This window comes from Rhea pennata, chromosome Z (assembly GCF_028389875.1).
Source record: "Rhea pennata isolate bPtePen1 chromosome Z, bPtePen1.pri, whole genome shotgun sequence".
NCBI classification, from domain to species: Eukaryota; Metazoa; Chordata; class Aves; order Rheiformes; family Rheidae; genus Rhea; species Rhea pennata.
Genome location: NC_084702.1, coordinates 15,146,420 through 15,174,325, shown reverse-complemented (window position 1 = coordinate 15,174,325; position 27,906 = coordinate 15,146,420). Strand labels below are relative to the sequence as shown.

Sequence of the window (27,906 nt, the reverse complement as noted above, 5' to 3'; positions counted from 1 at the left end):
CGGCGCCCCCCGCCCGCGCTGCGCTCCCCTCCCCTCTCCTCAGCGCGCGACGGGAAACCCGCGCCGCCGCCGGCGCAACCGACTTAACGGCCCTCGCGCGGGGCGCTGACGTCACCGCCCCGCCCCCGCGAGGCGGGCGCGGCGCAGGCGCGGGCGTGGGCGCGGGCGCGGGGCGGCGCCTGCGGGTGACAGAGAGGCGAAGCGGGAGGCCGGGCCGCCGGCCCCGTCAGTGCGCCAGCGGCCGGCGGCGCGGAGGCCTCGGGGCCGGCGGAGCGGGAGCGGGAGCGGGAGCAGCACCAGGACCAGGCGCCGCGCGCGCGCGCGAGCGAGCGAGCCCGCGCCACACGCAGCCGCAGCCACAACCGCCCCGCCCCGCGACGCGACGACCCGACCCACCCCCCCGCCCCGCCGCGGCCCTGCACCACACGCGCTCACACGCGCTCACACGCACGCACACGCTCACCGCCCCCTCGCCCCGCGGCGGCCCCGGGGATGGCGGTGCTGGCGCTGGCCCTGGAGGGACTCGCCATCTTCGGCCTCGTCCTCTTCGTCGTGCTCTGGCTCATGCACTTCATGTCCATCATCTACACGTAAGCGCGGGCCGGGGAGGGCGGCGGCGGCGGGGGGCGCGCTGCCCCCGAGCGCGGCAGCGGGCGCTGCCTCCGCCGGCGCCCTTGGGAGAGGAGTGGGGGGTGCGGGGAGGAGCCGGGGGAGGGGAGCGCGGCCCTGCGGGTGTCCCGTGTGCCCCCCGCCGCCGCCCCCTCGCCATGGCTTCCCCGCCGAGGTGCGAAGCCGCCGGTTCCCGGGCGCTGCCGCCTCGGCGCGGGGAGGTGCGCTGTGTCCCGTGCCGCGCCCGGCCTGCGGCTGCCTTCCGCCGAGTTAAAAGCCTGCGTCTGTCTGCAGGGTCGTGTGCGTGTTCAGGGCGCGCATCGGCGTGTGCCTGTGTCCCGCTGCCGCCAGGCCTGACGTACCGCTCGCTGCCCTTTGGGGCTTGTGCCTGTTTTGGAGGGTTCCAGTGATAACTGAAAGCAGGTCTTCAGATCAAAGCCGCTTTATGGGTTTGTGCCATCTGCCTTCACGTTACGAGCTTTGTTGTCTTACCTTGCAGAATTTTTAGCTAAGGTTTTGCATTTTGCTATTGTTCGCTGATGCTCCCTCTGAGCTTTTTTGTTTGTAGTGATGGTAGGGACTGATGATCACAGCAGTCATAAAATAGATTAATACTGTACTTTTTGACCATACAAACAGCATGGAGCAGACCAATCTAGCGCATTACTCTCTGCTGACTAGCCAGAATTGTAGTTATGAATACGCTGGTGAGCTTTTTGAGAAATAACAATGCTAGTGGTGAAGACAAGCACATACATATGTGTGTGTGGATATATATGTGTATGTATGTATATGAACATATGGACCCTTCTTAGATAACTGAGAAGAAATACTTTAAGAGTTTGAAGAGTGCTTGCTTTTCTGTGGCTGATAAAAAGCAGATTTTTGCTGGAGCTTAGTGGAGGAACTGGCCATGGGTATGTGGGAAAAGATTAATAATGCGCCTCTTTCTTGTAGAACACTTTTTGGTGAACTTTCTCTTAAATAAATGTCCAGTCTTGCAATACTGGAGCTACTAGAAAATAGGTACATTTCTGTTTGTTTTGTCTGTGCTTGTCTGTGCTTATCTTTTCTCCTTTCTTTCTGTTGCCCGTGCATATGATAGGTATCTGTGATAAACTCCTGTCCATGTTGAAGTCAAAGGACTCCTCTTGAGTTCATGGGAGTTGGAGTTTTGCTTCTATTATCTTTGGTTACAGTAGCCTTGTTTTTAATTAAAATTGCTGTAAAATTGCTTATATGAGTGAGTTTCTAATCATTTTGCTCTGTTGTAATTCAGTTACATTTAGATTTTATATTCATTCCGGCGTTGGTATCTTTGTTCTTGAAAAGTAGCTGTATGGGCATGACAGACAAGGTTTTGATGTTGGGGGGCAGTAGGAATGCCCAGTGTGGGAGGAGACCATGAACAGCCCTCTGCTGGTCACAGGTAGTTCTGGATGTCTCTGAAACAGATGAAAACATCAGAATCTTCTACCTGGCCAAGGACTGCTTGTCGTGCTGCTGCTCACACATATTAAAGAAAAAGCAGCAGCCTCAAGAGGCAGGAGACACAAAAGGAGGAGACATGTGAGAGAACACACACTAGGAAGCATGTGGAAGACAGCATGGAGAAGAAACAGAAGATAAAGCTGAGGGGGACATTGCTGGGGATAAAGCTGGAAGTGTGCTCTCTGGAAAGAGGCAGTCCATGCCAGATGAGATACGGCACTCAAATGGACTGTGGCTTATGGGTAAGCTACACAGGGACACGTCTGAGGGGACTGTAGCCCACAGACTTTGGAGCGGGGATACCCCACAAGGGATTGCAGCCTGTGGAGGCTGTCCCATGCCAAGGCAGGGACACTCCCAAAGAGACTGCGGCTATGGAGGAAGTTGTGCTGGAGCAGAGGAGGTACAAGAAACAAGGAGCAGTGGAGGAAAAGGGGTAAGAAGTCAGAAATGGGAGACAAACAATTGCACACTGACTCCAAGCCCCTGTGCTGCCTGTCACTTCCTGGAAGGGATTCGAAGTGCCTGAGCACAACTTGTACAAAAACAAGGGAAACTGAGAGGAGAAAAGGGGAGGATAGGTGTTGAACTGAAGTTGGGCCTGGTGAAGGGGAAGGAAAGGTTTCCCTAAGTGTTTGGTTAATTTTCTCTCAGTTTCTCAATACCCAAATCAGTAATTAACATTTTCTGTTAATTGATAGTAAATTATCTAGAATTCCCCCAATTGAGACTATTACCATGATGGTAATTGTGGGCAACACGTGGACTAGGCATGGCCTGGGGGTGCAAAAACTGTAGTAACTGAAAAAACTCTGGAAAGAACCTTGGCTCCAGGTATTGGGAATTCTGGTATTGTACTGTGGTGTAAGTGGTATGCCTGTTGCAGACAGGGAGGATAGGTGTGAGCAATGTGTAAATAGTGGGGAAAGGAGGGAGGGTGTCAAGGGGACGGAGACAAACTCTTTTCGGTTGCCCCGTGTGACAGGACAAGAGGCAATGGGCAAAAATTGAAGCACAGGAAGTTCTGCCTGACCGTGAGGGGGAATTTCTTCCCTGTGGGAGTGACGGAGCACTGGCACAGGTTGCCCAGAGAGGTTGTGGAGTCTCATTCCGTGGAGATCTTCAAGGCCCGCCTGGATGCAACCCTGTCTAACATGCTCTAGGTCACCCTGCTGAGCAGAGAGGTTGGACTAGATGATCTCCAGAGGTCCCTTCCAACCTTACTGATTCTGTGATTCTATGAAACAGAATCCAAGGGGGCCCTTGGCGAGCTCTTGCTGGACAGGAAGGCAGTGGGGAAGATACTGGGTGCACTGCTTCCAGCCATGGGGGTCTGGAGCCAGGGCCATCTCCCCTTGTGGCACCCAAGAGCAGCAGCCCTGGCAGTGCAGTGGCTGTGATGCCCCAAGAAGTGGTGCTGCTATGCTGAGTGTGACTAGAGCTTGCTGTGTCCTCCCAGCAGGCCTCCAGAGAAAGCAAGGGAACCAGACTGGCTGCTGTTGTCGACATTTAGCAGTTCCAAACTGGTGAGTTGGAATGGCTAATCTGTGCTACTGGAGTACTAAGATAATATTAAAAACACTTCAGCAAAACTGTTCTGGCCTAAACAGTCTTCATTCTGCAACTCTGCACTGGTGTTTTGTATGTTTGATTTAGGAAGACACTTAGCATGTGCAAATTAAGAAAAGAAAAAGCATTATTCATATGTTAAATAAAAGCTTTTCTTATTTTAAGTGTTGGCGGTAGCCACCAGGGTTAATTTCATACTAGTAGTTCAGTTGAGTTTATGCTGAATTTGCTTCAGTAAGGTGTAGGTTTTGAGTATCTAGAGTGCTGTACAAGGATTCAGTTGAGGAAGAACGCCCTTTCTGACATACAGCATTTATTAACATAAAACATTTGCAAAAATTTAAATCTGGCTCTTTTTGGCCACCTTGTTTTCACTCCTACCCTTCACCACTTCGAATGATTTTGGTGTAATAGGTTCACTGGGTCTCATACTCCTTTAAAACAAACAGGTTGGCTGAAACAATGAAATCTAAATAGCCATGCTGTTAAGTCAAGTGGCAATTTTTATAAACTGTCTAATGCATGTGATTGTGAAACCACTCCAGGTTTGTCTCTCTGTAATACTGAGTCAGTGAAGTAAATGGAATGAATGTGGGCCAAACAGCAAACTATCTACTAATTAGATAAAATGCAGTTTGCATATATGAACTCTGTGTATTTAGGTTGTGTTGTTTGAGCTGTTTCAACTGAATTAGTATCCACTATGCCTGATTTAGGTTTTTGAATAAGACCCCTGTATTTGTATGGACTCGCAAGTGGAGCAGAGCCACCTACTAATCCTAGAAGAAGAGAAGTAATGTTGAGACTACCTAATATGCTAATACTGAAACCAGCTAAAATGGACATTCAGTACTAAAAATAAATGTATAACTTTGTATGAAGTGGAAAGTAGTGTGAATGAGGTACTAATAAGGAAAAAGACTTAAAATACTAGTTGAACTATTACTCGGGGAAAATGAGGAGTAACTTTGATATTTTAGTGGTCTGTAAAATAGTTATTTCAATAAAGCAATGATTTCTACTAACTTCTAAAGGTATGCAAACAGAAAGCTTCTAAAATCAGAAAAAAATAAAAAGAACTGCTAAAGCTGTTTTTTTTTTCCAGATTTCTGCACTCTGAGGCATATCTTGTATTTCTGAATCAGTGGCTGGCATAGTCTGTGGCAATGGATTTGCTGTTTAACTGTTTCAAAATGAATGGTTCTAATTTAATAATAGGAATTTTCAGAATGATACATGTCACTTTTCACTAAAGCTAGCAAACAATGCATGGCGAAACCAGAAGATGTCTTATTTAAGCTTAATCTGTCTAATCTCATTTTTCCTACTGTCTTCAGAATTTAGACTAAAATAAATGAAAGTCTGTATTTCTTTTTTTTCTGAATAACTCTCTCACTTGTTGACGCTTCTTTCAACTTGTACCAAATACAAAGTTGCATGTTATAAATTTATTCTGGGATTGAAGAGGGAAGGAATGGCTTTTAAGTTAGGGAAGTTGAATTTCATCTTTGATAGCTTTCCTTCAACTTCAGTAGTGTTTAGTAAATCATTGAAACTGCTCATAGCCTGCGGCATTATTTTCTGGGTCTACAAAACTGGACAACCGGAGACCTGTTCCAGATTGAGTGTCTGTCATTCTTGTCTGTCAGCAGGGATTCTAATTACAGTACTTCCATAATATAAACTAATTCGTATTTTTAAGGTACTTTTAGTAAGTTGGTATTGAAGTTGTTTGTTGTCTTGGCTCCCCAGATGTAGTTGGGAGGGATAGGGCCATGTCATTTAATTGATAAACAAATTGATGCTTTAATCTTTTTTAAAAAAATTAAAGTATGTATAACTTAAACAGCAGTCAGTGAAGAGATCATGAATTTGGTGTTCGTGGATGCTCATTTAGATGTACATGGGCAGATTACATCTTGTCTACTAAGCGGAACAGGGAATTCTGTCAAAGACAAATGTACCAAAACATCTGAATGTAATTAAAAGCATAATTAACTAATAGCTTTGTCATGAATATACACATAGAATGCCTTTTAAAGTTACCCAGGCACTTCAGGAAACTTGAGATTCCTGTTTTTGTGAAGTCTATATATCTTCCTAAGACTTATCTTCCAAACTTAAACAAAACATACTTTGGAATCAAACAGGTGATATATTAACCAGGAGATTAAAAAAACTTCACATATGTTACTCTACAACGTTTGTGAGCTTCTGTTATTAAGAAAACATTTTTTTTTTTGCTGTTAAATTTATTCATCCCTTGCTATGTAATCCATGCATTGGTGTCCAGTCTCTCCCTATACTGTTCTGTGACCTCTCCAGTTGTCTTCTCTTTTGTCCTTTGGCCTTTTTGCATGTTGGTATGGCTGCTTCATCCTTCATGTTTTACTTCTTCACCATGGCTATAAGCATCTGGCAACAGAGTTGCTAAGGCACATGTTAAGAAGAGTAAAATTTATGCGTGTTGCCATCATTGAGTTGCAGCTTTCTCTTTCATTTATGGAGGTGATTCAGAGGTGGCCTTGTCACTGGTAGGAACCATAAGGGGACAGTGTGGAGTTCTAATCTGAAAGATGCTCTTAGGAGAATTCACCTGTTACTATCAAATATTATTCAATATTTGAATACGATCAAATATTATTGAGCCATAAGTGAACTAAAATTTGAATAGATTTTCACAGATATAGTGTGAATATTAATCTCTTAGATTAGAGGTATCCTCCCCTCTTCTTGATAACTGGATTCAAACAGGACACTCAAAAATGTGATTGTACTGAAGCTTCCCAAGAAAAAGATTGGAAGACTTGGCACATGCAGAATTCTGGGTCTGTTTTTGATTTTGTTCATTGTCTTAGTTGAATCGAAGTTCAGTCACCTAGGCTTGTTCAATCATTTTGCCTGCCAGTTTCGTGCCTCAAGGTGAATAGTTCTTCCTGTTACGTAGCTAATGACAAAATTGATGTGCAGTGTTGATAACCTTCAGAATAGCTTGCCATCTGTGGTCTTGTATGTGTGAAAGCAGGGAATAGATCATGCTCATCATCTGTATTAGGAACCTTTCTCTGCAGGTAAAAGCAAGCAAAAATAACTTGGATCTTTGACCATAAACTGGGGCTTTAGAGAAACATGAAAAGCTGAAAAATTATGAGGCTTGTGTTTGATATTAGTTAACATCTTTAACTTCTTGCTTTTTCTCTTTGCAACCCTCTAATTTTATCTAGGCGTTGAGGGCAGACACTACTTTTTGTGGAAACCTTGTAAGCTGTTTGTTGCAAGTATTGTGTCTGTACAACTTGCTGGACTGCTTTTATGCAGCAACTGCATGACAGTGTTCTTGTAGAGGGGAGTCTGAAGGATAGCATAGTTATGAAGTTAAGCATAATTATTGGAGAGAGACACAGGAAAAAAAAAACCAAAGGAATGGGAGCAAACCAGTAGTTGCTGAAACTTCAAGAACTCAGAGGCAGCGGTGAGATTCAGTTTTTCAGCACTGAATGGGAAATTATAGAATATTTTAGGTTGGAAAGGATTATTGCAGATTGCCTGTTCTTACCATGTGCTCAAAGTAGAGTGAAATTGCAGCACTTTGCTCAATGGTCGGCATATGGATAGGGAAATGATAGCTTCTGTCCGTGATGAAACAAAGAAGCCACTGAAGAGATTCAGAGTTTGAGAGGTGAAAAAAATCACAAGGCAAAAAAGTCCTTTGAACAGCATTATGAAGGGTTGGCAGTGTGACAAAACTCTGTTTCTTCACACTCACGCACACAACCCTTCCCCCCACCTCCAAATCCCTAAATGCCCTTTTTCTTGTGTTCAGACGTAAGACAGACTAAAGAGTGAATTGTAAGCTGTATAAGCGAAAACAGAGGTTATCTTAAGGATTTTTTTTTTTTTAAGAGAGAATTCGCCTGATTTATAGCAGGGATTTAAGGATGTAGGGAGAGGCAGGCCATAGTAAAGGTCACAATCAATGTGTATCTATGAAGGGGAAAAACATGCTTGACAAAGCTGATAGCCTTCTGTGAAGAGATAAGTGGGTGAGAGGAGAGTAGTGGATATTGTTTATCTAAACTTTTGTAAGACCGTCTCACATTACATCCTCATAGAGAAACTGACTAAATAGGTAGAGTGTGACGTGGACTGCCAGGCTCAGAGGTGTGATCAGTGGCATGAAGTCCAGATGATGGTCATTCACGAGTGATGTCCCCTAGGTGTTAATCCTGGGACCACTATTGTTTATATTAATGGCCTTGATGACAGGATGGAGTGCACTCAACAAGTCTGTGGATGATGCAGAATTGAGAGGAGTGGCTGATGGCCTAGATGGATGTGCTGCCATTGAGAGAGACCTTAGCAGGTTGGAGAAATGATTGTGGAGGCTCCATCCTTGGAGATACTTGAAGACAGACTAGATGCAGCCCTGAGCAGCCTACTGTAGTTGACCCTTCTTTGAGTAGGGGTCTAGAAGTTTTACAGGTCCCTTCCAGTTTCAAGGTCCCTTCCAATTCTGTGGAAGCTGATGTAACTGTTACTGCTGGTATTATTACATAGTGATTGTATAGTCATATTGAGAAGGAGGTAGTGTAGAAGATATAAGTTGGATGTGTTGCTTATTTTAAGCACACTGAAATTTACCTGAGACTGTAGTCACAGGAGTTTAGTTCAGGCAGTATTTGGGAGAAAACAGGTATGGAGAAAGCAGGAGGGTTAACCTGAGAGTTATTTACACTAAGATTGTAGTTGAATGAATTTGTGAGTGGTGAGATAGAGAATTAAGGAAAGTAAAGCTGTGCGGAACCAGAAATCTGAGAGAGATCACAAAGTGAGAGAGAAACCACCATGTTGAAAGCAGCTAGGGAAATTTGATATTTTTAATAGTATGTGCTTCTCTAAAAGAAGTCTAGAGGACAGGAAAATAGAATACTAATTAAACTTTGAGGGGAAGTGTGTTATTGGAGACTCTTGACAGGAATGATTTTTACAGAATGCAAGGAAGTGAAGCCTAAAGATTGTCTAGAACAGACTTAAAGGAGAGTAATTACAGCTAACTGGATAGCATGTTTATTGTGTTGAGGAGGAAGGGAATTTGGCATAGTATGTGTTGTTGATGAGTGGGTTTTTAAAACAAACCATGACTACTTATTGAATAGCTTGCATGGAAGGGGAAGATAGAGGATGGCAACACTTAGAGTATGTAAGATGGAAAACAGGAAGTTAATTTGGAAATGAAATAGTTTGGGTTGCTGAAGCCCATAGATGCCCGAATGCTTTCTCCTCTCCAAGACCTGTGTGTCAGATGAAGCTGAAGAGTGGTGTGAAGTATACTGTGTGTGTATCAGCTTTTATAGGGATATGAAGAAGTTCAAAAAAGCTGAGGTTTCACAGAGCCAGATGTTGTCATAAAGGCATAATTTTTGATTAAGCTGAATTATAGAGTTGTTTAAATAGATGATGAAGACAGGTAAATTGTATTAGAGTGAATCTGTGAAATTTCTGCCAGAACTACTGTGTGGCATGCCAACTATGCAAGCAGTTTTACTGGTTTATTTGAGACCCTGCTTTTTTTGTTTCTGTTTTGTTCTTTTTTAACAGACTTGCTTAGGGCCAGTTACTACTGTAAACAAATCTCAGGACTTTCACCTTGGACTTTATTTTAATTGAAGTTCAGTGATTTTTATGTACATAACAGTGGTCTTGCATTTAGACTGAAGACTGATTTAAAAGAAATCACAAACATACTTTATTGTGAGAAACAGTCTGCTATAGATTAAAAAGCCTTTAATCTTGCTTATTCCAAGTTGAATAGTTTTGTATTTTTCTTAAATGAATTTCTTACAGTCAGTGATGACCTAGGCTAGAGTATACCTTCTGTTGTTTTTTGGTCTGGAGTAATTCATATCTGAGTCAAACTCAAGAGGTTGTATAATTCATTAAAAGAAAAGTCTTGCTACCTTTTGGGCAAGTAAGGTTAAAACATGGTTATGAATGCAGTCAAAGAGAAAGCCAAAATAGAGCATTGTACTAAAAGAAGGATTAAGAGCATCTGAGCAGTGCTACCTGTAACTTTGTTTTGGAATTCCTGTTTCCTTGAAACAATCTTTGGTGAATACTTGACTCTAGTGGATGAGATACCACTCTGCTTTCCTTTCTTTATTTTTTTTTAATTAAAACAGTCAAGATAACTAAAAAGAATTACTTGCTGCTAACTTGTGCTATTTGTAGCTTTGACTTGTGTTTTAGACCACTACAGTTACCATTCCCCTCTTTACTTTTCAAAACTATCTCTGTGAAAACCGAACTCTGATTCTGCTGCTTCCCCCCATCCCATCACTTATATGAGCTCATGTGCTATGTATAGAGAAGAAAACATTGTAAACAAAGATAAACAATCATTCTTGTATTATCTGCAAGTGTCCTGTTTTTATGAGGATTTTATTTTGAGGGGCTGGTGCAATATGTTTATATAGTAGTGAATTCCTAGCTGGTTGTTGCTTTGCTTTGATAATGCTACACTTAATTTTGAAGCTGAAAAAATAATTTTCTAGACATATGTCCACTTTTTTTAGACAGCAAGTAATCAAGCTGAGAAAATGAGGTTTCAGTAAATTCCCTGAGCTGTCCTTGGACAGCCCTTTCTACTAGAGGGGAAAAAAAAAAAATCTTTTTAGCCTCAAAAACAGCATGGATTTCTCCTATAAGCTTTGTTAAAGTCTGAAATTCTAGTTTAAAGAGATAAATGAGTTTCTGAGCTCATCTGTTTAATAAGAGCATAGGTTTTGATAACTGATAAATGTTTGTAAGAACAATGATAGCAACAAGAGAGCAAAAATTTTTCGATGTGTCCTCACCTCTCTCTGTAACTGGTAAGGGGGAAGAGAAGACAGTTTTCTAGAGATTTCGTTGCACTTTCTCTTGCCCCAGCTGTATTGATTTCATAGCTGATGGTGATACAGTGAATGGTTGCCATGGTAGAAGTTTTGAATGTATTTTTTAGAAAAAAAATTACAGATGAAATTTACTAAAGTATTTTTTGCGTTTTATCTATTGACCTTAAATCACTTTTCTGATACTTCACTATTCCATCTGATGCCAACAAGTAAAGAACTATTACTTTCCCCTGACCTTCTTTTTCAAAGATTTTTGTAATCATTTTCTCTCATTTATAATGTTCCTTATAGAAAACATATCCAAGTTTTCCTTAAGACACTTGTAGAGTAAGAACATATACACTAACAGTTCTATATTCTGGACAAGCTTTGTAGCTCTCTTGGTCTTCTCAACTTGTGCTAAGAAAAGAGTGTGTAAATTGATGTTTGAGCAAAATTTCTACTTTATAGAGTGAAAAGCAGTATTTCAAAAAATATTTACATGAAGTTCATTTGAATATAAATTTGGGCTGTTATCTACTGAAAGTTAAGAAAAATATTGGTATGATTTTTTTTTCTCTAGTTCATGCAGTTTCTGATTGTCAGTGCTAAAAGAAATCTTTATTACTGACAGTTAACTGAGAAGCTTTTAGGAAAGACAAGCTGGGAAATATTCTTGGGTGACAGGGATCTTTTGGCAGAAAGGGAGCAGGATGGAGCAAATTGGAACTGTGGGTAATATTTATGTAAATAAACGATGCATTATATTGTCATTTAAAGTTGTGCTGAAGTGAATAGGGATGAACTATTTTTCATATAATTGCAAATGTACTTAAAAACGTCCCCATCATTCACTCACACTACACATATTCTAAAGCTTTATATTTAAAAGATTTTATGCTTTGAGGGATTGATTCTGTGTTAAAAGCTCACCCCTATGGTGGGTTTATCTGACTGTGAGTTACTGCCTTCCCCTGAAAATGCTTTCATAAATAAACCAAACTCTGTGTGTGTGGCTCTCTGAAGTTACATTAACATTTGCTGTTTGTTCTTTTCTTTTCCAAACATTAAACATGTAGTTTTTTCAAAAATCTTTATTAAATAAGACTGTGTCAAGTTATGGATTGCATATGCTGAACTTGGCTTTTGCAGTAACATATTCAGCTGTTTGAAAGATAATCCATAGAATTTCAGCCATGTATGAAGATTTTAGAAATGAGAAATGTCAAATCAAACTAGATTTGGGAAAAAAAAAAAAAAAAAAAAAGAAAAAACCTCTCTTCAGTATTTTGTTTTTATTACTAGCCAAGGATTAAATTACTCCCAAAACTGGAAGAAGAAATTAATGGTTGATTTTTGAGAATATTTAGCTGCTGAAATTTGTAATTATCACAAGTTGTATGTTTAGGTTCTTTATTCTATTCTTTTAGATCTGTAATTTTTTTTTTTTAATATAAAGAAAACCTTGACTCCTGCCACTTATTTCTCTTCATGTCTTCTTCCTGTTTTCCTCCTATACTACCTCCAATCATGATTTCAGTGCATTACATTCTTTTATTCCTTTTCATATGTCTGTAGGGCATGTGTAGTAAAGGAGAGCATTTACCTAGAAAGACAATGAAATATATTTGATCTGCCTTTTCTCTTTTGTAAGTACATGATGAAACATGTATTAATCACAGCATGTATTTCAGCACAAACTTCTAATCTGAGAATTTAAAATAAGGTACACAGGCTATTAAGTGGGTAGGGCTATTAAGTGCTGTGGTTTTTGTTGTCATTGAATTTATTTATTTATTTATTTTTGTCACACCAAAACCTATGGTCATTTCACTTCTGGCAGGCATGATGGCTGTGTTCTATGAAGTGGGCACCTGAACCTTACCGAGCACTTTTTTCATTCTTACTTCTCTACTTACCTCTGCTTCTGAGCATTGCAGCAAGACCAGATGACACTTACTGTTTTTATTTATAATTACTGTCATACTAAAAGTGACATTAGCGTTGCCTCTTAAAGTCCTCTTTCACCTATCCCCAGCCGTGCGTTTCTGCTCCTCCATATTCTGTTGGACCTGAAACTGACTTGCTGCTTGTCCTTATGAACACTGACTCCGACCCAAGCAAGAAAGCAGTGTTGATCAAGCTCATAATCATCTCACCAGTCTTTCGAACTGTATACCTACTGAGTTAATCTGGAAGAATTCTACATTACAAATAGAATAATAATTTTATGGTGCTTTATGTCTCAACTAGATCACTGTGGGATCAGACCAGTGTCAGCACCACTGTAAGATCAGAACAACAATACCCCAAAAAATGCGTGAGGAGGAGGAAAGAGACTGCCTCTCTGCAGTAGCCTGTGTTTAAATTGGTTCAGCTGTTCCCCAGACTACGCTCTGGGAAGGAAAAAAAAAAAAGAGTGAGGAAACAAATCAAGATGTTTAGTTCCTGCTTTTTAAAGAATTCTGGCCACTTGCTAAGAGGCATGTTGCCATGGGTGGTTTTAGTTTTTGTTCAATAACTTGTTCTGTAACTTTCAAGTTCATCTGAAGTCTAGGAGGTACTTAAAAAGGAAAAACAATGTCATAGACCTCTTAACGAACTTCTGGAATTCTTTCATTTACAAGCTGGACTGAGTGGTGTGAGAAATAAGAAATAGTTATTAGTGAGTTGTTCAGTTTTAATTATTTGCTTGTAGAGAATCTTCTCTTCCTTCCTTCTCTCTGCCTCTGTCTAAGCGTGGTGTTTTGCTTCCCTTTGGTATAGACTAGTGCTATGACAAAGGGTGTTTGTACAAACCCCATCCCTCTTCGTAGCTGATGAGCTGACTATTGTCTTGAATCACTGATTCTGAAATTAAATGGAGTAAGATACAGTGTTATTAGACACTGCTGAAAAACGGTCAGACAGACTGTTCATAAAATTACTGCCATGAGATGCGGAAACTTACTTGGTAGCTATCTGTGTCTTCCAGTATGGAACTATTTTAATACAATTACATTAATGATACAGGATTTTAAATGAACTAACTTTAGTCTTCAAGGATGTTTTATACTCCTGCAGAAACTTAGAAGTAGTTTCTACTATTTCTTCTGGACTTTCCCAGTTTTCCCTGTTTATTGTGTTGGCCAGTGTATTGTACCTCTAGCAAATCCCAACGTTTCTTCTGTGTATGAAGGTACCTACATTTGGAAATATCTTTACTTACCTTTCTACTCCTGAAGAAAGAGGACTAGCTAAACTCTTGTTTCTCCCACTCCAAACAAAGACCTCTTTTCCATTGCTCCATAGCAGATCTGGCACTTCCCAAACCCCTCTGTGAGATGATTCTGTTCACTGATACTAAAAATTCATCTGAGGCAGAAAATGACCCCTTTCAAAAGTGCTGATCCGTTAGCTTAGCTCAACTGTCTGTGGCTCCACAGCCTTAGACATATTCAAGGAGTGATTTCAGTGCTTCTCAGAAGTTACATTTATGTTGGCTTGTAATATTGGAATATCTGTTGCAAATCTATAACCAAAGTTATTTATCAGCCAGTAATAAGAGCATTCTTAAACAGATAAAATGGCTGCTGTGGGAAAGTTGAAATTGGTGAGTGAAAAGTGTTGAGATTTCTTTTTTAAGCTACTTTTAAAAGGCATATGCTATTACTATGAGAAACCCAGCAGTTTGTAACAAGCTTTTTATATTTTTTAGCGTATTCTTGTCTTCAACCCATACCCTTTCAACTGGGGCGGGGGAGGAGGGAAGGCCAGGAATGTAATCTAAGGCTTAAAAAAAAAAAATGTATTTTTGTTACTTTAATTGGTACAAGTCAGTAAGAATTCATCAGATGGTATGCTGGATGGTGATTATTCAGTAGCCTGGATTTTGCTTTAAAACATGTTTCTCATCTGTTAAAAGAAGAAATCTGTATTACAGTTGCTTCTATGGGTTAATTATCTTGTTAAAGGATTAAGTCTGAGCAAATTTTGCAGATGCTTCTTATATAATGTAGGATAGTCAAACTATCATGGCACGCTTATGACATTCTGCTGCTTCTCTTTCCACATCTACGTATACCAGTAGCAGATTGTTTTGAAGGAATTTCACAGCTTCACTACCTAAGAATTTCAGGCTTGTCCATTTAACATTTATCTAAGTATAAGAGTGCACATAAATATCCTAACTACTGGTCTTAAATTTTTGTATGTAGGATGTGAGTGTCCTTAGTGCTCTACCAGTATTTGTTTCAGAGCTCAAAGTTCTTATTCCTTGGCATGGTAGTGCTCTTTTGCAGCTTACTGTATTAGGCAGAGGTTGAAAAAATCCATTAAGAAAATGCATCTGAATAGCTGGACTGCTTTTGGGCTGATTTCAATGCAAATTGTTGTGATATTGTACATGATGTATGAACTTCATGAAGAGATTGTTAAATTTTTATCATTTTGAACCATGTGTCACATGGTCTTGAGCTTCTTTACTGCTAAAGTGGTTGAGACCTAAACCACTGTAAGTTCATGCCCAAATATATTTATTACTTCATCTTACCCTTTCTTTGTAGACTTTGTGGTAGGTTTCTGAGGGAAAGAAAACTAACAGACTAATGAGTAACTATTTGTTAAAGTAAAGGAAGTTATAATCTCTTTTCAATAGTATTTCAAAACCAAGAGACTCTAAAACTTGTACAGATTCTGTAACATACAGAACTTTATTGTAATTTGTTACTCATAATAGTTAGTCTGTTTCTGTAGTGTTGCTAGGTTGTCAAGTGTAACTCTTCTCTTCTAGTTCAGATGCAAATAGGTGCCCTGAGCATAAGGTGGTTGATTTCCTGTTAGTTTTTGTCTTTTGCTCTATTGAGTCTAATAGGTTATTGCAACAACTGGCATGGAAATTCTTATTCTAGTATCACAATACCATAGTGCTTTCCAGATGGCAGGTTGCCACTTTTGTGTAATGTTACGAATAGAATGTGAACTGAGATCTTAAGATAACATATTGTATATAGTCCTATCTATACTGAATTATATTCTGTCAAAACTCTGTCTATAGTGCTTCATAGCTGAACAGGCCCTGATAATGCCTCATTTGCAGGATTTCTAAGGCTTCTTTTACTTTATGCTATGTGTAGGCTTTTCCTTACATAACTGAATTGGTTGCATAATCCTATATTTGAGCATGGCTTGTAATGTGATATTCTGCAGTTCCACCATTTGCTGCTTATACTTTATCACAATCCTGCCTCAAATCTTTCTGTATCCTTTCTTCTCTCCTAGTGTTTCTGCATAAACACATTCACTCTGCCATTTGCTGTTCTTATTTCATAGTTTTAAAGTCTTTGGCCCCAGTGCATCAGACTATGCTGCAGGCATTGGTTTATTCCATTATAACTGGAGAGCTCTTCTGTTCTTGTTTTATGTCTCTCTTCCTCTCCTGTTCTCCTGAAGTTGTGTTCTGGAGAGCCTGCCTTTTGTTGGCCCTAAAGCTCTTACTTGTTGCTATGTTTCTGTGAAAATTGTTAAAGAAATCTTTTTGTCCATGGTAGCTCTTTGAACTATTACTTTCCTTACTTTGGTCTGACTGCCCCTTGGCTGTTCTTTGCCCAACAAGACTATTTTAGTTTGCTTCTGCAATGCCCAAGGTTGAGATCAATGACAATACGAGGATGTGATCCTCTAACCTCATCCTTTTATCTTCGATCAGCCATTGTTCATTCTCTACAAGAACGTTATGCCCCTGCTGTCTGGCTGCAAATATGCTTTTAAAGAGATGCATGAGGAAACAAATGAGGTGATGTCATTTTCCAGTTCCAGGCAAAAGAATTCTAGGGAATTACAGATCCTTGTATTTTCTGACAAGATCTCTTTAGTAGCTCAGTAGCTATGCTTAATCAGGTCCATTCTTCAGGAGTTTGCTTCCTAGGAGTCTGACCTTTTATTTTATTTTTATTTAAAATTTTTTTTAATGCCACCTAACTAACTTGAAGCACATTTTGTGGACAACTGCATACTGGGGTTTTTTTGAAACAGCATGTTGTAAGTTTCTGAGTACAAAAATTCTGTTTTAAGAATTGATTCTGTTAAGGTATATCCTACTATAAAATATTCTTTTTATCTCAATGTTGTGCATATTTTTAGAAAAGTGCGGTATACAGTAACAGTATAACAGAACTCTTCAAAATAATGATATTCTAATTATTCACAAATGTTAAGTTTCAGGAAATAGTTTTTTTCAGATCATGTATGTTTAATGTATTAAAATTTGATTGTATACTGGTACACAAAGTTTTCAGAATTTAATTTTGCCTTTAAGTCAACCAGAAAGAGTGTAGAACTGAATATTCAGTTGTGACAGATCTTACTTTTTCTATTCATTGGTGAAATAGTAGTTGTTTGAATTGTACTCTGTTTGTCCATGCTTCTGATCCAGCATACTGTCTAGGTTTTTAGACTTTGTATACTGTATCTTACTGATCTTCATCCTCATTGTTAGTTGTTGATCTTACTGTTTTTTTTTCCATCTGAGCATGTGGATGTGTTTTGCGTAACTTAATGTAGACATTGAACTTGACCCTTCTTCTTTGACCCTCTCCTGTTTACAATCAATTGCTCTTTCTTTTTTCCTATTGTAACATTAGCTATGATTTTTCAACACTTAATGGAGGAAGGAGGTAAAAAGTAATCTTGTATAGGTAGTAAAATGCTGAGAATTTACCTGAAAATACAAATTTGTAAATTAGTCTGAGAAATACCCAGTAATTTAGACTTAGATATTGTCATTATTTAATTGAATACTGACAGTAGTTTCACAATAAATGTCTCATCACTGATGTTTCTGTTAGCTTCTTATTTTCATATTCTTTGATCCTCACTTAAATTGGACATTTCATTTTGCTTTTGAGGTTTAAAAGTAAATTCAAATGCACTGCTGCTATAGGCAAGCCCCCTCCTTTTTCTCCTAACACTCTTGTGTGTGACAAAATCATGGAAGCAAAAGAATTGAAATAACAGATATCCTACAAACACAGACTAGCATGCAGTTATGAGCTTTGAAGTGACTTGTACATTTTTTATGGGCTGATTATTCAATCTTGAATGAAGGCTGAATTTAACTGCCCTAGTTATAAACAGTGCTAGGATGTTATATACACTTGACATATCAACTGTCAGATACAAAAACAGCTGTTTTTCTACAAAATTAAAACTTCTGCAGCAATTTTAAAACTTCTAAGCTTTGTTACTTCTGACCGTCTTTTTGAATAGCATATTTGAAAATAGCATGTTTTCTTTTTCTTATTGCATGGTATATGCTGTTTCTCCTTGTAGTCGTCTACACCTCAATAAGAAAGCAACAGACAAACAGCCATATAGCAAACTCCCTGGTGTTTCACTTCTAAAGCCGTTAAAAGGTGTGGATCCTAATCTGATAAACAACTTAGAAACCTTCTTTGAACTGGATTATCCCAAAGTAAGTATTTACAACGTTTTCTCTCCTCCTTCCCTAGGTCATATTAGTGACTTGGCTAGTAGTTCTAGGCTAGAACCACTGAACTTGATTGTACAGTGAATTTTTCATTGTGGATGCATATTTACGTGTTCCAGATGTTCTTTTTCTAAAAGCTTGAGTGTAAAGGGACATGACCAAGACTTGTGGGCAAAACGTACTCTGTGCTTTGCTAAGATTTTATTATTTTAATATTGTCTCTTATTGATAGTATTATGAAATACTTATATTTTTGAAGCTCTTTTAATGATGAGGCCAGACACCCTCCTCCAATTTAATACTTCTCTGTAACAGATTGCCTAAAAAAGAACTTTTATTTATAATCTAATAAAGTTACTGATGGCTCTTCTGACTGTTTTTCCAATAAAGAACTTGCTGATGATCCTGTGTACTTCACTAATTGTTGGTATACAGTATAATCCCCAAGCCACTTGTCAATATTGGAAAATAAATAGTTAATAAAAGCTTATACTTGCTCTTGAATACTATTTGACTGTGTAATATAAGTGGTAAGTATGTCAGATGCTGTCCATGCTCTAAGAAGCTTAGAAGTTAAAGGAGAAATCTGTAAATGCTTGCTTGCTGCATCACTCGGCAGTTAAAGTGCTTTTGTGGTTTTTAAAAACGACTGTAACTATTCCTTTGAAAGTCCTTAGTTTTTAAACTCGACACAGAACTTAAATCGTCACCATTCTTCTCAAAACTACTTCTGGCACTGCCATGTCAGTTGTGAAAGGTCAAAGGCATATGTAAGCTGTGTAGTGAGGTTTCATTGTATATTGTGACTGAGTGCTTTAAACTCATTCCTAAATATGCAGGGAAAAAAAAAAACTTATCAAAGCTGTTTAGGCTTTTTTTTTTAAATATAATTGTTTGGTGCATTTTGAAAAGCTTAAGACGCACTTTTTCTTTTTTTACTAGTATGAAGTACTACTATGTGTACAAGATCATGATGATCCAGCTATTGATGTATGCAAAAAGCTCCTTGGCAAATACCCAAATGTTGATGCTAGACTGTTCATAGGTAAGTTACATAACTCTGTGGTGGAGTTCTTACAAGGTATTATTAGAGTCCTTTGATTATACATGCAATATTTTAAAATAAACAGCTCTTTTCTCCAGATGTTGGTCTGTAAAATGAGTTTGCATTTGGAATCTATGACATCAGTTAAAAAAAATGTAGGAAGAATAACTTATGCAGAAAAGTGGCTTTTTCCTTCTAAATCTGATATACAGCAATTTGAATTAGATTCTGTCTTTCCACTGAACTAAGTAAGCAAGAAGTGATTGGAGTTGTAGTTAGGTTTGAGCTTGATCTTCTACAACAATCCTTTACTCAACTTAGAGTCTATAGAACTATTTTTTTTCATGCTCCATTTCTCTTAGAGAAAAGAGGGGGTGCTTCATGACCACTCCTCTACCAACTGACCTGAAATAAACTGAATTATATCTGGCAGTCAGGAACAAAATGTTGTGTCTTGCTTTTATCTTGTTCCTTGTGTTTTCCTTTGATCCTCTATAATTACCCTAAAATATATAGATCATATGCATAATCAATAGTCCGAACATAGAGGTAGAGAATGCTTACCTGGTAGAATGTAGTAACTACCTTTATAGCTCCACTCTCAATTACTACTCTGCCAGTTTAAGGAAGGACTTGATTTTTTTTTTCCTTTTAAAGTCTCTATCATTATAGTAAGATCTGAAATATACAAGTGAATGAATGAATGTTTGGTATTTAAAGGTTATTCTTAACAGTAGTTGGACTTTCAGAATTGAAAGCTGAACTATTGTTCAGTTAACATAACTAAATATTTGGAATATGGAGTCTGAATTCTAAAAAAACCCACCATGCACTCTCTGTTTGTAATATTTCTAATTTTTAGGTGGTAAGAAGGTTGGCATCAATCCCAAGATTAACAACCTAATGCCTGGATATGAAGTTGCTAAATATGATCTCATATGGATTTGTGATAGTGGAATCAGAGGTGGGTGTGTGCAGTAATGTGCTGACTCCCCAGTGGAACCAGCACCAGGAAATCTTTGGGAAGTTGAACTAGATGATCTCCAGAGGTCCCTTCCAACATTACTGATTCTGTGATTCTGTGACTCTTACACTTCCCTCTAAAGTAAGAATTCACTACCCTCTTACTTCCTGTAGATAGGTAGTTTATGTTGATTGTATTGACTGAGAACGGAAGTAGAAATGAAGGCCAAAAATCTTGAAAAATAATATCATGAAATAAAAATGTTTAACCTCTAATTAAAGATACTAAATTTGCTAAAAAAAATGTTCAGACAGTTTTCATTGTACATACTGTTGAGTGAATTGCCTGTTAATCATCATTATCATTTTATCGAAACTTTGCCTCAGCATATTGTACACCAGAATTCTGTCTCAATATTAGTAATAGAACATGAATCTCAGTATCTTTGTACAGAGCTTTCTGCTAATGACAGAATGGTTTAATGAACTGTCATTTTTTTCATTTATCACTTAGTAACACCAGACACACTGACAGATATGGCCAATCAGATGACTGAAAAAGTAGGCTTGGTCCATGGGCTACCCTATGTTGCAGACAGGCAAGGTTTTGCTGCTACTCTTGAACAGGTAAGTGCAATCTTGTCTGGACTTTCTTTGCAATGTATTTCTAAAAATTGTAGGTTGCATTTTTCATCTTTTGTGAGAAAAAAGTTTCATTTACTTAAAGCTGCAATCACACTTGAAACTAGCATAATTTTAAGTGCTCTAAAGTGCTCTGGTTTATAAATTCTACCAAAGCATTCTAAACGTTGATTCACTATGTATGATTATAATATGAACAATAAATACAGGATAAAAATTACAGATTTTATGTTAAAGTTTATTAAAATTGTTTCATCACTTAAAGTCAAAATTCTATTGGCTTCTGAATAGGAACATAAAACCAGCCATGATACATCAGACCAAAGTATAGCTCACACAGTATCACCAGCAGGAGCTATAAGCAGAGGCTCTTGAAGAGTGGGATGAAGACAAAGTTTGTGCTATTTTCCGCTTAACAACCTCTGAGCTTTTTGCTGTTTTCAGCTGAGAAACTTTTTGAGTTGGAGGTAGATATGTATATTTACTAATACATAGGAGATTTCTTGCATCAAGTTTTCCATTTAATTTTTTTCCTTGAGCCCATATAGACTTTGAACACTTAAAACATTTTATGGTTCTGTGGACGTACTATCTGTTGCAAGATGAACCACCTCCTTTTTTAGTTGCGAACTTAGCTTTTCTATAGTGCTGTTTTGTGACTCTTTAACACTTATCTTGAAACATAAGGTGAACAGTTGATATATAGCAAACATCTTATCACTCTTCATGTTGTCTATCTTCCTCCTCCTCCTCTTTGTTATTGAATTCTCTGCTTTGTAGAATGAAGGGGCTGAGTTTTTTGTTTGTTCCTCGTGTCTCAAGGCATGTGATTTCATCCCAGTATCTTTTATTCTAAGCCAGTATAAGCAAGGCATTTTTGCCCTAAGGCTAAATAATGTGTGTCAAAGGCAGGAATATGAGAGGTGAAAGTATAGTGAGACTCAATATTCTTTCATTCCATGGAGTGAGGGCATCTTGTGTGATTTTTGTGAAGCAGAAAGTCTGAGTTAATTGCTCATGTAACAAAAGTAAGGAGCTATGCAATAAAGTAATTAGTACTATTACTTGCTAAATAGAATTACTACTACTGCTTCTCTATTCCTGCAACAACTTTTACTTCAAGATCTAGTGCAAGATCAGCTTGCCTTTTCTTCAGTGAATAAACAGTTTAGTAAAAAGTAGTGCAAAGACCATGTGTAGGAATAATGGGAATGAAAGGCTTTAGCCCTCAAGCCCAGCTGTCCCTCTGTAGGATATGCCTTGTCTTAACTTGTTAAATAGTGTAACATGTAAACTCTTATACATGTGCATTCATTGCAAAATTCTAGAAGGTATGTTTAGCTTGGTGTGGGTATTTGTCATATAAGTACAAGTAGGAATAGATCCAAGAGAGAGAGGCCCTATGCCATGCGTTGTATTTAAGATATATTGATTAATAGATTTTTGAGTTTTGTTTAAATACAATATATCATTCTCAATGAGGACAAAACTAAAAAAAAAAATCTTGTGATTGCTTGTGGCACTTCATTGTGTTCTGCAATCATCTAATACGTTATTTCATGAAAAATGTCTGAATGGAGGAAACCTTTTAAAAATTACCCAGTGAATTTTTGGGCTATGTACTCTCCCTCATTCTCACCGAATTGACCAATTACCAAGCTATAGCAGTGGATGGTTGTTATTATTAATGTAAAAAGTGAACATTATGCTGAGTTCTATCTGATAGCCAAATTGCTTGCTTCTTCTACTTTGGCATAGGTATAACCTTTAAAATATCTCAAGTTGTCTTCTAAAATGAAAACGTTCTTATAAGCAATTGCTACATTGTGGGAGAAGGATTCAAAGTTAACAGAGCAGCCAATAAGAAATAGTTTGGTTTTGAAAGTATTTCCAAGTATGCCATCATAATTGACCAGATCTGGGGTATTTTTTCTTTTGTCAAACTCTTTGGAGAAATACTTAGAAAAAGCTGCAAGTGGAATAGTATTTTCATAAATTTCTATAGAGTTTTAAAAGCCCTATTATCATTTTTGCAGGTTTACTTTGGGACTTCACATCCAAGGTCATATATTTCAGCCAATTTAACTGGCTTCAAATGTGTAACAGGAATGTCCTGTTTGATGAGAAAAGATGTCTTGGACCAAGCTGGAGGACTGATAGCTTTTGCACAGTATATTGCTGAAGATTACTTCATGGCCAAAGCTATAGCTGACCGGTAAGGTGACTCTACTGTAAGCTCATTTAAGTGCAGTTTTGATCTGATACTACTTTTTTTACACTATAATGCATACTATAGATAAGAACTGAACAAACACAGCGATATTTGCTGTTTTCCAATAAAGACTTGATAAAATATTATGTTACTTGTACCCATTGTAATAGTATGGTGCATAGGCTGAGGAGACTTTCGAAGGCTAATAATATCATGAGATACTTGTGCTGAAAATGATCTGTGCATCTCTTGTTTGCTGGATACTTACTTTGTGCATTCATTTTCAGGGGCTGGAAATTTGCAATGGCCACACAAGTTGCAATGCAAAACTCTGGTTCATATTCTATTTCTCAGTTTCAGTCCAGAATGATCAGGTAAATTTTTAATCTTTCTTCCCACCCATCACCTTCTTCCAGTGTGGATAACACAATAATTATGAGAGAGAGAACCTTTCTGAAGCTAACTTTGATCTAATATCTTGAATGCTGAAGTTACAATGGACATCTTGATGTACCTTTCTTCTCTTTTGGGAGAGAAGAACTGACTTTTAGGATTGAAATATGAGCAGTTAGTATACTATTTAGCGTGAAAAGATGTTAAGTTTTTCTGTTTTTTTTTTATGTGCAGTATATTTGAAAGAATTTTTACAATATTTTATTTGAAGGTGTAATTATTAAATGAGACTGAATTAACATGTTCTCAACCAGGTCATAGTGGCTCATCATGTGAAGAGGTCGAGGAACAGATATAGAGTCAATACTATATATATATAGTCAATATAATATAATATAAGTCAATAATAATGATATAATATAGTCAAGTCAATAATAATGATATAATATAGTCAATATATTCTAAGTCATTGTGTAGTCAATACTATTTTTTTTCTTCTTTCTAGGTGGGCCAAGCTGCGAATTAATATGTTGCCTGCCACAATAATTTGTGAGCCAATCTCAGAGTGTTTTGTTGCCAGTCTAGTTATTGGATGGGCAGCCCATCATGTGTTCAGATGGGATATAATGGTATTTTTCATGTGTCACTGTTTGGCATGGTTTATATTTGATTACATTCAACTAAGAGGTGTCCAGGTACGTCATACCACTTTATTTTGAAGTTCCAAACATTATTAATGACAACTACTTTGGGAGATAACTAAGCCTACTTACAGTAATGATATATTATTTTTAGTATCATCAAGAAAGTAAGAGGTCAAGTCCTGTCACTTCTGCCCTTCTTCTGGCTTAAATTATAAACAATAATAGGAAAGGGGGACTGCACTGCTCAGTTGTAGTTTTGTTCGCTATAAGCAGGTGTAAATGTACTTCTGCCTACACCTTGAAAGTTTGGTTATGTGCTTTTCTCTTCTTCTTCTTCTGACAAGAAAAAATCACTTTTTTAAGTATAAGAATAGCAGCTTTAGGAGGATTTAGTATGTAGATACTGTTTTTTTTTCTTTTTTTGGCTTTTTGTTTTTATTGGTTACTCTTTTATGTTTTACAAGATTTGAGGTTTTTATATACTACGTACTTTTTTTTGGCCTATTTTAATATTGAAAAATGGAATTGCAAAAGAATCTTAGTCTTTTTTAAAAACTAAAATCTTCCTATCACTACAATGAATGAGGCCTCAACAGAACTGGTTATGGAGAAATATCACATAAATCAGAATAGCATTTGCTCTTCTAAAGTTGTAGGAGTTCTTCAGGCTTTCCTTTCTGTTCTGACCACATTCCAACTAAATTTGATCTATAGTTATCTGTGAATTCAGATTTGTCAAGTAGTTCTTGTCACACTGAAAAATATTCTTTAATACTTGGAGAAAAAAAAAAAATCCTGTTTTAATTCTGTAGGATTCTTGAAGACCGGTCTAACAGTCAACTTTTCCGACTACTCTTTCACCATGTGCAGCACATACATGGAACAGTATTGTTATACTAGAGTAATAGCTTTGTGTCTTCTCTTCTTCTGAACCCTGTTCAGTTCCAGCTCTATGTGAGGCATAAAAATTCTGTATGAAACAGAAAATACAGAGAGGCTATAAGCGGTTTTGTTCTTAATTCCATTTTTTTCATATGCAGCCTGCCAAAGTCTCGTTTAAATTTTACTCCTCTAAGAATGTACAATAGTTGAACTACTATCTAGATACTGCCCTTCAGAAGCTATGACAAAAGTCTAGTGTCTGTTTGAAGGCAAGTCTTTTCAGTGGTTTTGGTTTCCAAACTTTAAAAAAGAAAAAAGTGAAATTATATCAGTACTTTTCTTTGAGCCAGCTGCTACGTACTGATGAGGTTTGAAACCTTCCAGATCATTCTTGTATATTGCCCTTGTTCTAATGTGTGGGATCTTATCTTAAACGGGAAAATTTTATTGGCCTGTAAAAAGGAGCACATGCTCTTGATAATGTAAAAGCTGTATGATTAAACAATTGTATCATGCATAAGTCTTCCCTGAAGTTTAAGTTACATTGTAGTAATCAGTATGCTTAAATGTTTGTTTTTATATTCCTAGGGTGGTGCTTTATGTTTTTCAAAGCTTGATTATGCGGTAGCTTGGTTCATCAGAGAATCCATGACAATTTATATCTTCCTATCTGCTTTGTGGGACCCTACTATTAGCTGGAGGACCGGACGCTACAGATTACGTTGTGGAGGCACTGCAGAAGAAATCCTTGATGTATAGCCTCAGCTTTGTAACTGTGAATGTCAAAAAAAGAAGGGGCGGGGGGTGGGAAGGAAAAGTACTATAAATTGTTTATATAAATGCTTTTAAGAAAATCTACCTTCAATAGTTTTATTACTTGTATGTTTTGGTATCTGTTCTTTAATTTATTTTTGCATGGCACTTGCATCTGTGAAAAATACATCCGTCGTCTTGGCCAAATGATACCTTGCTCATTTGTACAAAAGGAAATTGAGAGAACTTGCTCCAGTATCCATTTTCTGTATGGATGCTCTGCAGCAAACTCTAAAAACAGTATCCTTCTGGATGGGAACAGCTTCTTACTCCATGGCGTGCTAGTCTAGCAAATCCAGGTATCAAATAGCTATTGTCCAGCTGGATTGCATAAGGCTGCACCTAGTAAAATCACAGACAAAAATACAGCTGATTTCTGTTAATATCTCACAAGATCAAGCTCATAACAGGACTTTGGGAAAGAAGCTCTTGAATGCTTTATGCCTACCTCTTCTAGTTGCTGCAGAACAAAATGAATGGAAAGGTAAATAGACTTTGCAAAAACAAAAGGTAAACTAAAGCTGGAATTTTATGTTTATATGTATATATGAATTTTTTTGTCATTGCAATGAACCAAAAGTGGACTGAGTTTGATAGGATGGGTTGGAAGGAGTTATTGGTTGGGCATGTGTTGAAGGCATCTTTTGGCCAACTCCAGTCTGGTTCTGTCTTGAACCTTGTTAAGCACTGTGCTGTAATTAGACTAGCTGGTCCCCTTCACTATTCCCATCCTTTTTTTAAGGGGTGTTTTTGTTTTTCCTGTGAGTGACTGTTTTGATAGGGGGTGTGTGTGTGTATGTGAGCGTGTTTGTGTGGGACACAGTAGGGAGTGGGAGGGGAGCAGAAATACATTTCAGAAACATTTCACACATGAGCTATTTTCTTACACAATGTCTTAAGAATGTAATTTCATGATGCAGGTATTTAATAACTTTTTAAAGTGAACGTACATGCCTATATTAGTCACCAATAAGTATTCAATTGCAGTAGATATTGTGAGTATATTAGAGGGCCAGATGAATTTGCTGTTACTGATTAAAATTGTAATCTTAATTTAAATATCAAACTAAGTCTACTCTTGGCTTTTTGCCTTCTATTGTTAGTCTAGCCCTTAAATTGGATCTTTGTATTCCAGTAGTATGACTAAAAGGAGTAGATTATACTGCATGCTGTGTCCCTTCTGCCATTCCTCCCTCCCAACACACACTCTTTGTAGCTTGCTTTCCAACCTCTTTGTGAGACTTCTTAATTTGTGGTGAACTGGACTTATTTTGTTTGAGCTTTTTTTAATTAAAAAACACAGCAAAGTTAGAGAGGGATGTTGCATAAGCCTTTTGTTTTCATAATTGTATTTATGCTGCTTTCCTTTTCTTCAGAGTGGAATAGCATATTGTCACCATGAACATGAGCTGCTAATTGCAAGGCTGCCAGTGTCAACATGGCAGCTTTAAAAGTTGGACAGCACTTCTATGTCAAAGCATAATGTGTAGCATATTAGCAATAACGATATATAAAAAGGGACACGTATACCTTACTGAGCCAATCCCTTAACTGTCATATGCTACACACAAGTGTGTATGTAGATATCATAAGATGCTCTGGGCCAAAATACTTCATCTTCCTTAACATTTTTTTGCCTTATGATATCACTGAAGTTTATTTTTAAAGGGCATTTCTATAGGAACAAAGGCTTTTGATGCATGCTGTATTCTTCTCATGTGAATCGGGAAGAAAGTCCTGAGGAAAGTTGCACATTGAAAACTAGTCTAGTTGTGACCCACTAAAACACTTTCTTTTTAATATTAGTTCTACATAGTTGAATTTGGCTGACAGTGTTTGCATCTTCATTTATTTCATGAAGTTTGATGCCATTCATTGTGCTGCTGAAGTGAAGCTTAGCTTGCAACTTAGCTTTATGCTGATTTCTATGCAGGCAGTGAAACAAAACCAAAAAAGGCTGAACAGACTTCATTTACAAAAAAATGTAGGTAAGAATAATTGTTGTTAATGAGTGCTCTTGCATTAGTAGAGTCATCTTTGGTAAAGAAAATGAAGCATCATTTAAGAAAATAGCTTGATTTTTGGTATTGTTCAGTTGATTATGAAATAGAAATCAACACTGTCAAATGTTGTAGAAGGTGCTGCAACAGAACTCCTGGAAGTTTAAAAATGGCTGATTTTTTAAAAGTTGTGTTGATCTACAGATCTGTCAAATACACCATACTTATTTAAAATCATTGTCTTGTTTTTTGTTTTGATTAAAAATAAACTTTGAATACAATCAGTGTTTGGAGTATAATTTCTTT

The 27,906-nt window shown here is 37.8% G+C and overlaps 1 protein-coding gene across 1 annotated transcript; it reads left to right on the top strand.

Annotated features, from left to right (window-relative positions):
- The first annotated feature begins 197 nt into the window (after nucleotides 1-197).
- UGCG (UDP-glucose ceramide glucosyltransferase) lies at nucleotides 198-27,819 on the top strand. Its single transcript, XM_062599321.1, has 9 exons — nucleotides 198-590; nucleotides 17,850-17,991; nucleotides 18,949-19,051; nucleotides 19,914-20,015; nucleotides 20,529-20,641; nucleotides 22,693-22,871; nucleotides 23,156-23,242; nucleotides 23,767-23,956; nucleotides 25,376-27,819. The coding sequence occupies exons 1-9, from the start codon at nucleotides 493-495 to the stop codon at nucleotides 25,544-25,546; spliced, it is 1,185 nt and encodes a 394-aa protein (XP_062455305.1). The 5' UTR covers nucleotides 198-492; the 3' UTR covers nucleotides 25,547-27,819.
- Nucleotides 27,820-27,906: the final 87 nt, after the last annotated feature.